This window comes from Suricata suricatta, chromosome 10, assembly GCF_006229205.1.
Source record: "Suricata suricatta isolate VVHF042 chromosome 10, meerkat_22Aug2017_6uvM2_HiC, whole genome shotgun sequence".
Taxonomy (NCBI): Eukaryota; Metazoa; Chordata; class Mammalia; order Carnivora; family Herpestidae; genus Suricata; species Suricata suricatta.
Genome location: NC_043709.1, coordinates 127,463,817 through 127,477,826, shown reverse-complemented (window position 1 = coordinate 127,477,826; position 14,010 = coordinate 127,463,817). Strand labels below are relative to the sequence as shown.

At 41.8% G+C, this 14,010-nt stretch overlaps 1 protein-coding gene across 4 annotated transcripts in view; it reads right to left on the bottom strand.

Annotated features, from left to right (window-relative positions):
- The window catches only part of USP6NL (USP6 N-terminal like), a 173,297-nt gene that overhangs the window by 27,791 nt on the left and 131,496 nt on the right, over nucleotides 1-14,010 (bottom strand). For all 4 annotated transcript variants that reach the window (XM_029954760.1, XM_029954761.1, XM_029954759.1 and 1 more), the window contains 7 exons: nucleotides 11,802-11,911; nucleotides 10,114-10,162; nucleotides 8,613-8,733; nucleotides 5,429-5,523; nucleotides 4,478-4,543; nucleotides 4,285-4,384; nucleotides 1,254-1,406 (listed from right to left, as the gene is read on the bottom strand). In XM_029954760.1, coding sequence (XP_029810620.1) covers nucleotides 1,254-1,406; nucleotides 4,285-4,384; nucleotides 4,478-4,543; nucleotides 5,429-5,523; nucleotides 8,613-8,733; nucleotides 10,114-10,162; nucleotides 11,802-11,911 — 694 coding nt within the window. The remainder of the gene's footprint in view (nucleotides 1-1,253; nucleotides 1,407-4,284; nucleotides 4,385-4,477; nucleotides 4,544-5,428; nucleotides 5,524-8,612; nucleotides 8,734-10,113; nucleotides 10,163-11,801; nucleotides 11,912-14,010) is intronic.

Below are 14,010 nucleotides of genomic sequence, written 5' to 3'. Positions count from 1 at the left end.
GGGGGGGGGGGGGGGGGGGGGGGGGGGGGGGATGCCTTTTTCTCAGGACAACACTCGTTGTCAAGAAGTACTTTGAGTTACTCTTGCTGTGATCTTTCCACACTTTCTTTCTGTCTCTCATCCCACCCTTCCTTTGGTCCTTCCCCAATTGTCCTATTTATTTACACTTCATGTGTTATCAGTTATCGGAGAGTGTGAATTTGGTCTCTCCTATGTGCACCTGACACAGGACCCATGTCCTTCTCTTCAGGTGCTGGATCTCCTGCACAGCACCCTGCAGCAAATCTCATGGGAGGTGGATGAGGATGTACTGAAACAAGCCAGAAAGGGGCACCTGGGTGGCTCGGTTGGTTGGTATCTGACTTTGGCTCAGATCATGGTCTCAGAGTTCGTGGGTTCAAGCCCTGCATAGAGCTCTGTGCTGACTGCTTGGAGCCTAAAGCCTGCTTCGGACTTTGTGTGTGTGTGTCTCTCTCTCTGCCCCTCCCCCACTTGCACTCAGTCTCTCTTGCTCTCAAAAATAAACATTAAAAAAACATTTAAGGGTATCTGGTGGCTCAGTCAGTTAAGTGTCTGACTTGATTTTGGTTCAAGTCATGATCTCAGGGTTTGTGAGTTCGAGCCCCATGTGGGGGGGGCTCTGCACTGATGGTGCCAAGGCTCCTTGGGATTCTGCCTCCCCCTCTCTCTTTTCCTCCCCTGCTTGCTCTCTGGCTCCCTCAAAATAAAAATTTTTTAAAAATTTTAAAGAGAGAAACAAATGATATACTATCTACGCAGCAACGCACTGCAAGGCATCCTGGATCAGCAGTGACAGAGCCGGGACTCCAGGGTCACTGATGCATCTGCGAGTCCACAGCTCCGGACGTAAGCCTTCCAGTATCGGTTTCCTCTTCTCTGAAATGGCTCTTTTACTTTCTCTGCTATGACTTATGGTTTTACACCATGAGACGATGACCATAAAGGTCACTGTTAATGTTCATTTAAAGCGCCATGATTACTTTTCTTCATCAGTATTATTTGCCACTCAGACCTTCTAAATCTAACTCGGGACAGTACAGTCATTCTGTCATGGGAGGCGGATCTCATTAATGCGTTTGCTTTTTCTTAAAGTGAGCACAATGGCCCAAACAGCCTGCCATCTGCAAGTGCACAAAACGCTACGTTCTGAAACAGAGGCGGCCTGTGCTAACTGCACCGTGTTTCCCAACTTTAACTGTGATTTAGATACAGAGTGCTTGAGTATTTCTTACCAGGTTCTGGAAGGTCCAATTTTGCGCGCTTCAGTTCTACCATAGAAATCTGAAGTTGCTCTATTACAAAGTCATCTTCGAAGAAGAAATCCTTTGCCAGCGTCTCCTGAAGAAACTCTACAAGTTCTTCCATAGACAGTCTCATTAGGTGTTCTACGAGAGAACGGCAGAAATACCAATGCTGTGTCACCGGCTACTTCAGGGTGGGATGACGCATTCTGTTCTGGGGTCGCATCTCCCAGAAAGGGCACAGCACACAGCTTATACATAGCTTTGTAAATGCCACTGACCCTCTGTAAGATAAAAATGTTGTCTGGGGCGCCTGGCTGGCTCAGTAAGTCAAACGCCTGGCTCCTGATTTTGGTTCAGGTCATGATCTGATGGCTCATGAGATCAAGTCCTGCATCGGGCTCTGTGCTGACAGTGCAGTGCCCATTTGGGATTCTCTCTCTCCCTCCCCCTATTCACATGCTCACACAGTGCTCTCTTTCTCACTCTCTCTAAATAAACAAATAAAACAATTTTTCCTGATATTAAAGCAGTCACAGAGAAAAGCAGGTGCTCTGAGGAGACCGGGGAGGGGAGGGGGGAAATGAACTCTGCTAAATATCTTTTCACTGGTTTATTTAAGACTATCCATACCTTAGACATTAATATTAACCCAGAACAAGCACTTGTTAGAGACAGAGGCCAAGCAGGATGACATGAGGGCTTTCTGTTTTACTGTTACGAAGCTCCACCTACCACACACCAACCCATTTCAAGTCTCTATTCTGACTCTATCAGAATTTCCAAAAAAATCTAGATGATTAATTTTATTTGTATTTTTACTTATGAAACTAGTTTTATTTTAAAAAACTGAAATTACAGATACAAAGTAAAAAGCAAAAATCAGCTAAGATCACACTAGCCAATGCCCTACAAGTCGATGTGTGTACACAATTTAGAAAACTGATTATACTTTTGAGTCCACTGGATATATGTACTGTATAATTAGTCTTCTAATATCAGACAGGTTATTATTAGTATTATTATTGTTTATTTTACTATTTAAAACCACTGTGTGATAAACCGCCCATAACAATGTTTCTAAATACAATTAAGGTAATCAAGAAAAAAAATAAGAACAAAATCTTAGAGGAGCTATTGCTGATTAAGGTGCCCCGGACACAGTTTTTGAAGTTTTATATGGTGGTGAAGCAAATTCACATGAATCCTGAAGTTTCTGTCTTCCTAACTAAGAAAAAACTATAAAGCAACAGACACATTTTTTCCAATAGCGATTTAGCCCAATGATATGATAGGATATAAAGTAATTATCATGCTTCAAGTTTACTTGCAAAGCAGTAAAGTGAAGAAACTTTTCACTGGCCAAAATTAAGCAAGAGTCATATAAATAAAGGGCGCCTGGGGGGCTCAGCTGGTTAAGTGTCTGACAGCTCAGGTCATGATCTCACAGTTTGTGAGTTCAAGCCCCGCACTGGGCTCTACAGTGACATCACGGAGCCTGGAGCCTGCTTTGGATTCTCTATCTCCCTCTCCTTTCTGTCCCTCTCCTGCTTGTGCTCACTCTCTCTCTCAAAAATAAATAAACTTTAAGTCATATAAATAAAACATAATTTAAGGTGGCAAACAGAGCTACGGAGAAATACACATCCTGTTTCTACTTTCTCACTGTTTAGCGACCATTAAACTAATACATATATATTTTAATAAAAATATACTTTTGTTCCACATCTTAGTTCATGATCCAGAAAGGGAGAAAGGACAAGGAGAGGAGGGGAGGGATGAGGAGGGGGAGACGGAGGAGAGGCTGGTTTCATGGCTCTGACAGAGTCCCTGAGTCTCGGGACACGGCTCTCGGGGGACTGCGGCCTGTGTGCTGGCGGAGCGAGGGCTGGCTGCGCGGGAAGTGAGCCACAGCACTGCTGAATCCCTTTCAGAGTAAATAATACACACTTGATTTTATAGGGACTTCTCATTTGTGTTTACACTTTGGATAATCCGAAGTCATGTTTTTCAAGTAAGCAATCAAATAATTTTATATTAAAAGACCTAACAAGTACTTAGAACAATGCCAAGCACAACAGGGGGGAAAACACAAAACATCACATGACCCCAAGTACTCAGTTAGCTTATAATTTAGGGAGGAAGCTGAACAGATGAGTCTTCCAAGAATAACGGAAGGGGGTAGGATGAACAAAGGTGACACTGTGTCTAAGACCTAGGCCTGACGTGCTCTCTGAAGTTCTAAGGCTTCCGCTGACTCCTCTCACGAGTAACAAGAGGAGTCACTAGGAGGGGTTATAGCCGTAAAGGAGTTACCAGGAGGAGTTACAGCTGTAAAGGTTGCACAGATGCTTAACGATGAGTAAGGTTCTTCATATTCATAAAGAAAACTCTCATTTCTTGATTTCTGAAGTAAGGCCGAGCACGCCAAATTTAAACAGCCCTTGAAATACGGCCATGGAAGACTTTAAAGCCATCTTGCATTCAGGCCGCTAGACACAGTGGCTGTCCTTGCCCCAGAGACAATGCAGTCAGGCAGAGAGATAAGCAAGAGGCTCCCCACAGCCGGTCTATGGCTTGGAGCTGGATGCTGTTTTCCTGGATGAAGGAAACAGTGATGGACAATGTCCTCTCTCCAGACCTCTGAACTAAGTGCCTGGTTTCTCTCGTCTCTGATTACAAACCTGGGATTCATACTGATGAAAAGGAATACAGAAGCAAACACTTGGTCAGAATGATATTATTAGTGAAATCAGGACACCGGTTCTATTGCTTCAGTGTAAAAATGAAACTGAAATAGAAAAACAAATCAAAGACCTCTGCAATGTAATCAGCTTCTAGTCATGTGAAAGAACCAAGAAAAGCCAATTACCAGCTGAACAGGACTTCCTCATGGACTTTCAAGAATTGTTTTAATTCACCACAAAAAGAAAATGAATTTGAAATTGGGTGGGGAATGAGAAATCAGAGTTAAATCAAGCCTTGATTTTCGTGAAATCCTTATACTTAAACATTTTCTTACTTTTGTGTAATTTTAAGATTGTATAAGACATAGCGGTAAGAACTCGTTCTCCTTCAAAGATGTAGATATCCCATATTCTGAGGTTTAGTGTAAAGGGAGTCTATAATTAAAAACAAAACAGAGATAAGATTAACAGCTCACCCTCATCTGGTATTTACAATTTTATGATTGGGTTTTGTAAATAAATACTCACACGATCAAGGAAACACTGAAAAAACCATTTCATTGTGTAAAAACTTGTGTAGATTTCTTGAGAGTCCTGAAAAAAACAAAGACTTCAAATTTCTGGATTGCAGCAAACGAAATATGACAATCTAATACTAAAAGTTAGGAAAGCTGTTGGGAGGTGACTGTCGAAACTAAACAAAACCGTTTCATTCCAAATCCTTTCCATGCTGGAGTATTTCTAGTTTTTTTCTCTTCTTGCTCCCTTTCTCCTTCAATTTCATTTCTGGAAATCACCCTAAGAATAAATCCTTCTCAGACAGGATTAAAATATGTTTTGATTCTCCAGAATACATCTTACAGTGAACTAACTCTGCTTCGCTAACTTACCGTGCTTTATAGGAGAGCATATATATGGTTCACTAAGGATGTCTGTATGAGCCTTAAAGTACTTTTGGTGCCACAAAAAAGCCTCCAAAATTACTGAGAAATCACATATCTTTAAAAACCATATTATGTATATACATCATCTGCAAAGAAGTGGTTTCATTCCGTGAGTTAGGGCTGTGATGGTTCATCAGTACTAAATTTCACAAATCTCGGGGCGCCTGGGTGGCTCAGTCAGTTAAGCATCCGACTTTGGCTCAGGTCATGATCTCACGGCTCATGAGTTCGAGCTCTGCGTCAGGCTCTGTGCTGACAGCTCCGAACCTGGAGCCTGTTTCAGATTCTGTGTCTCTCTCTCCCTCTCTCTGCCCCTCCCTGACTCTCGCTCTGTCTCCCCTTCAAAAATAAACATTAAAAAAAATTAAATTTCACAAATTTCATGCTCTTCAAACACCCGGCAATGACAAGTATATATGAAATGATCTGGACAACACTGCAAATCAATCAAGTAATTAGGACCAAAAGCTGCACTCAATTTCTCTAGCTTCATTCCTGGTTTAAGTGGGTATAAGTCAATGTCACATCTACCTACCAAGTGTTGCTTAAGCTTGGATAGAAATTTATTCAGTATTTTTTCGTGATGTTCTTGAAACCTCAAGAGTTTAGGAAAACCTTGAACAAAAAACCCTAGAATACAAACATAAAAAACATTGTTTTTCATAAACAATACCAACAAAAACCCCTCTTTTAAAAAAACACACTGTTTTCATTTTTAACTGTCAGCAACAACAAAAATCCAGGAGTTGGTAAGATATTTGTCCTCTCCAGCAAGGAAATAATTGCGTATGAGCTCTGGGTAATGAAATGTGTGGTCTAGCATTTGTTTGCCAAAGATCTCCTATAATCTTGTAAAATATAAAAGAGAACAATATTTCTGAATTAAAAGGGAAACTTAGAAATTAAGAAAAAAAGAAAACTGAAGCCATTTATCAGGATTATCTGTTCTCTTGAAGTATCTTAAAGTATATCTTAAGCACACAAATTTTTTTAAATTTCCTTTTTTTAATTTTATTTAAAATCAAATTATTTAATATATGGTATAACAGTGGTTTCAGGAGTAGAATTTAGTGATTCGTCACTTACACGTGACACCCAGTGCTCATCCCAACAAGTCACCCCTAAATGCCCCTCCCCCACATAGCCCATCTCCCACCCAATACCCCTTCGGCAACCCTCAGTTTGTTCTCTGGATTTAAGAGTCCCTTACAGTTTAAATGCACAAATGTTTTATAGGTTATTCTAATCTTGAGGACTTATTTTGTTTTATGGTCAATGTACTATATAACAAACATTACTTTTCTCAGGCTTCCTCGAACAACTTCATTAGGACTGTACTTCCAAAGTTTTTGTCACTTTCAATCCCTTCTGTAAGTGATCTCTGACATTCTGGCACTAAACAGTCAACGTGGTGTCTAAAGTTGTAGGTTATCCCATCTGATTATACAATATAATCTGTATTATACAATATAATCTATAGGAAGCAACAAATAGTAAATGGTAAATTAGTACTGATTTTGGGTATTTATCTCATGGAACCTTACATGTATGTTTATTTACAATGCATTCAAAAAGGATGTATCCTCAACAGATGCATCATTTCTCCAATTAGTTATTTCCAGCCTGGGCTTTCTGCACCTTTGAAATATGTTCATAGCTGTCCTCTGTTTTTAAAAAAAGAATCAAAAATAAATAAAAAATAAAAAATAAAAAAGAATCCAGAGGAAGGACCGAATGTCATCCGAGCCCTTCTTGCGTATTCACATGCAGAAGAACTTCTTAATGTTCCTAACACGTTTCCTAAACTAAAGAAACTTTGTTTAGCTCTCTCCAACAGAGATTTAGAGTCCATCTTTTTGTCCACAGAACATCTGTTTCCAAAATTTAAAACTCTGTTCCTCGAAGAACCCAAGAGACATGCTTTTGGGACACACTGCTTTACAATCTTTGGGGAAGGACTATTTCTTAACTGATTCTCCGTTTTCTAAGGTACTTGGAAAAATTTCCAGAGATCGAGATTCTATGATTCCCATAGTAACATTTTCCAGAGAAATTAGGTCATTAAAAAAAAAAAGAAACTGTATCTGTGCCGCTTTCCTGGTCAATTTGATAGGAATGGGAATTGGAAGAATTTCAGGGAAAAGTCTCATTTTGAAAAAGGCAATGATGCCCCTTGGTAATTAACACCAGCTCAAAGATGCTAACATTTCTTCCCTTGTTAGTGATGTCCCCGACTTGGTATTTTAAGATCTCATTTTCTTCAGCCCTCACTTTATTCTACATATTTCTAAGTGATATCACTATCATACAGGAGATGCGAAGAACTGAGGCAACCTTTAGTTGTAAAATCCCATTGGCAGACCTAGAAGCAAGTAGCTCTAAGTATAAACTTACCCACAATAATGACCTGAGCTGCACAGCAAATGCAAATGTCAGGATAGTAAGAATACTACTTTACAGGCTAGACTGGTGACGACTGCTAAAAGTAAGCTGTCGGGTGCGTTTGAAAGAAAGGACTTCCCTGAACTGGGGCAGTCTTCCACATGACTGCGCACTCCTGAGACTGGACCACCCCTTGTCGTCCACAGGAACACCAACACCGTCCGTGGTGAGGACACATATAGATGGACAAGGGACAGTTAGTTTTCTTCAAGAAGCCTTTTCAAGTGGTTGTCTGATGGCAGTTCAATTATGTTGCATCTTACTTCTTGCTCTTGGAAGCTACTGATGGGATACCGAGTGTCCAGAGACCGTTATCATTAGGAGGAGGGGGAGTAATAGCAGTCAATAAAAAAAGAAAAGATTCACTTAGGAAAACTGAGGGAGATGCACGTGCATGCGCGCGCACACACACACACACACACACACAGAATACCACCATAAAAAACCACATGGTAAGAATGTGAGATTTAATAAGCTATAGTCCTAATTCTGAAATGTTAAAATATCACTTTAAACATGTGGCAGGTTCCTCACCGCATAAAGCTTACTCACAAATGGAAATAGATGATCCATTTCTTACAGTGATTCATGTTAAAAATGTTTTTAATTTGGTATTATCACATGGATGACACTGGGAACATAATTTTGCATTAGACGGGCAAACGGCATTTTTATTTCTGAGAGACATTGCAATCCAAACTCTAAACTTGTACATGCTTGGCAGATATAGGAAAAAGGTTATTAAAAACAATCTTCTAAACTGAAAACCAAAACCCATGTAAGTTTTGAGATGTTAAATAATAAGGTACCCACAGCAGGCTATCAGCGGCCTTTTATTGTAAAATGGAATCAATTTTATGGCTACAAAAAGTAAAGCACACATTTCGCTGAAATGAGAATTGCATGACAGTTTAAAAGTTTTGGGCAAAGGGCACCTTTCATTTCTCCTGGTAACACAGCTCTTCCGAAATTCTTCCAAACCTAAACTAGTTTCTACCGACTGGGGGCAGGTGAGGAAAGATTTCAGAATGCCAACAGTATACCTCAAGATAAACACAACGGATATAAACGCAAACAGAAATGTTTAGCAAAGTTCAATAAAGAAGGAGGAAATAAGAAATGACTCACAAACACTAATTAGCTGAACAAGTTCCCAGACATTAAGTTTTTGTCCTTAACCCTAACAAGCATCTTCCAAAGTCTGACTCTGTTTTAATTTACCTTTCTCCCCCTTCTTCCTTGTTTACTGTTTTTTGTAAACTCTGGGGTTTTCTTACCATGCATGGCATGTTTGGGGCCTGAGAATAGCTTGACCAGGGCCCAGAAGGCATCCTCTTCATTCATGTACATGAGGAGCAAAGCAGTGATCTGGCTCATCCCCTGACAATATCCAACTTCCTGAAGGTAAAAGAGAACAAAGAAACTGGGGGTTTTCAGATCGGATCACATGTATACACGTATATAAAAACCTGCCCCACAAAATAATCAGAAAATGCTTAAACACATTAATAATGGGCAATTCTACAAATAAAGACTACAATTTCTACAACACTGAGCTATATGCTATAAAAGAATAAATTTGTATTCAGAATAATGTAGAAATGTGGACAAAATCTAAAACTATATGTATTACCCCTACTCAATACCGTCATGCCTTCCGTCAAGAATGCTGTTTATTTTTCCTTTGTATGTATGATTCTCAGTCCAATACTCCTCCCCTCCCCAGACTCCCTGCTTACACTGGGGTCTTCGGGCTTCATGTTTGTGCCCCATGAACCCAAGATGCTGGAGTAGAAGAGGTCACCTGACCCCAGGGAACAGCTAATCGGCTACAGACTAATCACATACTCTCTCCAGGAGATCTGGAGATGGAGTCTGATGGTGGAATGCATTTAAAAAGAATGGTCATGTTGAGTCTGTGGGTGCTTTTTTAGCCATGGGAAAAGTGAAAAGTAGACAAAGGAATCTTGAGAGGGATGGGGGACAAACAGTTTACAGAGATAATCAGAGTAACCACGTGGCCCCAGAGTGGAAAAGACAGAGTATAGTTATTTTTCTCAGTCAAGTCTTCTCACTCTCACTGTCCAGCTCCAAATTCCATGAGGCCCAATCATGGCTTCATTTCTATGAAAAGGCCTTTAATAAACTCTTTAACTTGCCCTAGCTTGAAATTTCTCATAACTTAAAAGCTTTAATGTAATGGAAATTACACACCCAAGGTTCAAGGTTGTCTTCCTTAGAACCCAGTCAATAAGCATTTATTTAACATCCATATTAGGTTCAACACTAAGTGATCTTTCCCCAAATTAGCATCCTGCCCTGAGTTATAAATACGTTAAAAGCAACACGGTCCATTATGAAAAGGTTTACTTTGAGCCAGCTCCTGGGCTTGGCAAGTAGGTCCAGATGTTGCCTGAATGGACCTCACTGAATGAACGAAACATGACCCTCAAAGGCAACCTGGGTCCCAGAGGTGGTGAGGAGTGATCAAGGGTCATGCAAAAATTAATCTGCCCACTGACTCCGTAAACTTCTAGCCCTGCTCATTCTCAGCACTACTGTGTAAAATGAAAACAAGACAACAACATCACAAAACAACAGAACAAGAGATTCACTGGCATGTGGGGGTTTTCCCACTTCCAAGTCGGCTCCATTCTAAGACCCCAGGGTCACCAGAGGAGCCTTGAAAAGATGCACAGGTGCCAGAGGAGCCCCAGGAGTCCCTCTAGCTCTCACAATACAACTCAAAGAGCTATGGGTGGGTGTGCTCCAACTTACCGTGTTATAAATCGAATACGCGGCAAGAACATGGAATAGGGATTGTTGCCTAGAGTAAAGAGAATTTATGTTGAACACAATTTACTTATTTCACATATTTTTAAAATTACAAACTTAAACAAATAGTTTGCCTGAAAACGGATCATCTAAACAAAATCACTATTGTAACCAAGAAATGACCCCCAGCTCAAATGTGAACAACACACGGTCTAAGTTTAAGGCTAGATAACATTCATTCTGATAAACGTTACACCACAACACACAAAGGGCTTCCCAATCTCTGACAGGTGTTGCCATCCTTCACTGAACTGTTCTCACTACATAACGTCCCCATGGGAGCAGCCAGCTTGCTAGAACCACGGAGGCCTCGAGAAGCCTGAGTTACAGGGCCCGCTCCATACGATCCCTGCAGGGCTGGGCAACACTGTGTGGGGGGCTGTCTGTGCTCTCAATGAGCCCCACTATGTGGCGCTATCTGTCCCACAGCCAGGATGTTGGCATAGTTTTAGCCTGGGCAACATAGTTCAGTCCTAGGTAAAATCACGTCAGGCAAAAGTATGACCTGGTATTATGTGTATTTGGAAACGGAGTCGACATGGATACACTGTCACAGTCAGTTTCCTGTGTCACCTTGGCTAGGCTACAACTCTCAGTTATTCAAAAGCTAACCTGGGTGTTACTGAAAGAAGGCATTTTGTAGATACAATCACAATCTATAATCAGCGACTTTAAGTAGAGCGATTGTCCCAGACCGGCTGGCTGGGCCCGATCTAATCGGTTGAAAGTCTGGAAGAGCCGTGGTGAGGCTTCCCTGAAGCCACTCTTCCCGTGGAAAGCAGCCCGGTGTGTGCTCAGGAGGGCCAGCCTGTCCTTTCTGATGGCCTGCCACCCACAGGGGACGTGCACAGTCAGTCCCCACTATGTATAAACCAATTCCTCTCAAATCTCTGAATGGGGCACCTGGGTGGCTCAGTCGGTTGAGCGTCCAGCTTCAGCTCAGGTCATGATCTCACAGTTTGTGGGTTTGAGCCCCGCGTCGGGCTCTGTGCTGACAGCTCGGAGTCTGGAGCCTGCTTCGGATTCTGTGTCTCCCTCTCTCTCTGACCCTCCCCTGCTCGTGCTGTCTCTCTCTGTCTCTCAAAAATAAATAAAAAACATTAAAAATTAAAAAAAAAATCTCTGAATACACATCTCTCTCACTGGTTTCTGTTTCTCTTGTTGAACTCTAGCTGATTCTGAGGTCTACAAAACTATTCCTCTTGCTCGTAAACTAGAGTACTCATTCATTCATTCATTCCTCTTTCTTGTTTGTTTCAACTATGCTCTGGGGTCAAACTTAGAGGGATCTATTTGTCACTGACATGGTTCTCTGAAAGTAACACAATCTCGAATTTCATTACTAAGATTTTAATAAAAGTAGCTACCATATTTTTAAGCAGTCTTGGATCATAAAATGATTCTTTACCAACTGTATGGCATCTACTATGTCATAGGTAAAAAAAATTTCAGTTAACCTACATCCTAAGTTTCACACAACATGGACCAGATGAGCTTAAACCCTTAGGATGCACACTGAAATTACAGTTCATGTAAGACATTCTACTCATTCATGTTTTAAGTTATCAAAGACTCTAATAAACACTATTCATAAACACCATCTATGTTTTATAACATTTAAGTTTACTTACTTAACCCCATATCTGTCTCTAAACATGATATGGTCCCTAAATGTGCGGTTGACATCAAGGTCTATTTGTCTGATGTCAGGGGAACAGCCCCGTGCTCTGTGTTTTAATTTCTGAAGAGAAAAAAGAGAAGAAAGCACGTTTTTATGAAAATCAGTTGTTGAAAATAATTCTCATTAAAATAAATCATAACATAATTCTCATTTAAAACCTGTTTTCGTTTAGGAAAATCACGCCCGTGATTCGCCACTGAATATGAAAAGACACAGTGGGTCCCTCCCACCCATCCCCATCTCCTCCCACTCCCGTCCTCTCCTCTCCCCACCACCTTCTCCCACCCATCTCAACCACACCGATTCTAATTTGGAAGGAAGAACTTTCTCGAGTTCGCGCTGCTCAGACTGCATAAAAGCCCTTCACAGCTGAGCCATGCAGTCCACTAGGGTTTCTTTTTTCCTTCCAGCACAATATTTTTGTTTTCCTTTGAACTAATCATTGCCTTCTTTCTTGGTTTGCTTCATTTTCTACATGCTTGTTGCTAATCCAATCCCCAACTAACTTTAACTCGCATTGATCCCCTCTGGTGCTGGCACTGCTGCGGTGGTGAAGGTCCTCTCCCAGTTCAACTTCCTGCACATCTGCGCCACAGCCTCCCCACCTGCTCTGGCCGAGGGCCAGGACCTCAGCTGCACAGCCAGGGGGCGGGGCTGTCCCTCACCTGGGCTGGGCCACCCTTCACCGCACCCTTCGCCGGGCCCCATCCCCTGGGTGTCACATCTCCCTAGGCTTAGGCCCTTGTGCCGGAGGAGCACAGCCTCCGGGAGCCCCTGTGGAAGGGTGTGTGGAAGGTACACTGTTTTGAAACTTCAAATGTCTAATAATTCTACTACCTCCTTCTTGCTGGTCTGGCTGTTTCCGAATTCTAAGCTGGAAACTATTTTTGCTCAAAAGGCACTGCCTTTCCTGTCTTCCAGAGCTCGCGGTGTTGCAACTCTAACTCCGGTTTCTTTGTATGAAATCTTTTTCTCTCCAGAAGCCTGAAGGCATTTTCCTCTCCACATTCTGAAACTTTATCTTTCTGTGCTGGACTTGTATGTGTTTTCATCCACAGGGCTGGGCACCGGATGGATCTTTTCACTCTTGTCGGCTCAGACGCCGTCTCTCAGTTCTGAGTGGTGTCTTCAGTAATTCCCGGCGTCGACCTCCTTACTCCTCCCTGTCACATTCCCGTTTTCTCTTTCTGGAACTCTTGCTATCAGTGTGGGATATCTGGGCTGTCATTTAATTTTCTTATATTTTCTCTAGGATTTGCCATCTCTTTGACTTAATCATTCACTTTCTGGGAAACTCCTTCAATGGTTATTCTCAAACTTCTCTAAAATCTTTCAGTTCTATTATGATTTTTATGATTAATAAGCTCTCTGTTGTTCTCAAAGGTTCCTTTTCATAGCATTCCATACTTGCTTTATGGATGTAATTTCTATTTTGATCCCTCTGAATATATCTGTGATTTTTTAAGATATCTTCTTGTTCTATAGTGTGTTCCTTACAAGTTTCTTTTTTCCATCCGTCCTCATTTGTCTTTCGTGTTAGCTCCTTTCCTCAAATGAACAGTGGTAGAGCGCTGTCCGCTCCCACGTTAAAGGACACTGGAAGCCGACAGAACGCTGTGTGCACAGACGTGGGGCTACACGCCGCGTCTTCACCGCAGAGTGCTGTGGCTTTACTGGGGCCCGAAGCCAGTGTGTCTGGGTTTATCTTCTTGGATTGCGCATGTCCCCAGAGAAGTTTCTTCCGGCCTCCCGTCGGGAAGACAAGCACCTGGTGGCCAATGATCGGAGGGGGGGGGGGGATGGGGGCTGCTCGGAGACTGGAAGCACCTCCCCCCTCCCCAGGGCAGGACCCTCCCCCCACCTTGCCGTCTGGGTCCTCGCAGTCCAGAGGCCTCCGCTTCATTCTCTCCACAGAGCAGACAAGCTATTCTCTCCTCCCATTTCCGTATTCCCCACGGGCTTGCCTTTTCAAAAACTCTCTGCTGTCAATTTAGTGGCATTTCAGGGAAGAAGGGAGCTAAGTGAATATGTTTAATCTCCCAAGTTTAGCTAGATGAGAGATTAAAATTTATATTAATCTATACTCAACCATGCTTAAGTATAATTAAGTATCTACATACACTATTATACTGACTCATCTACCATGTACTGGTATATAT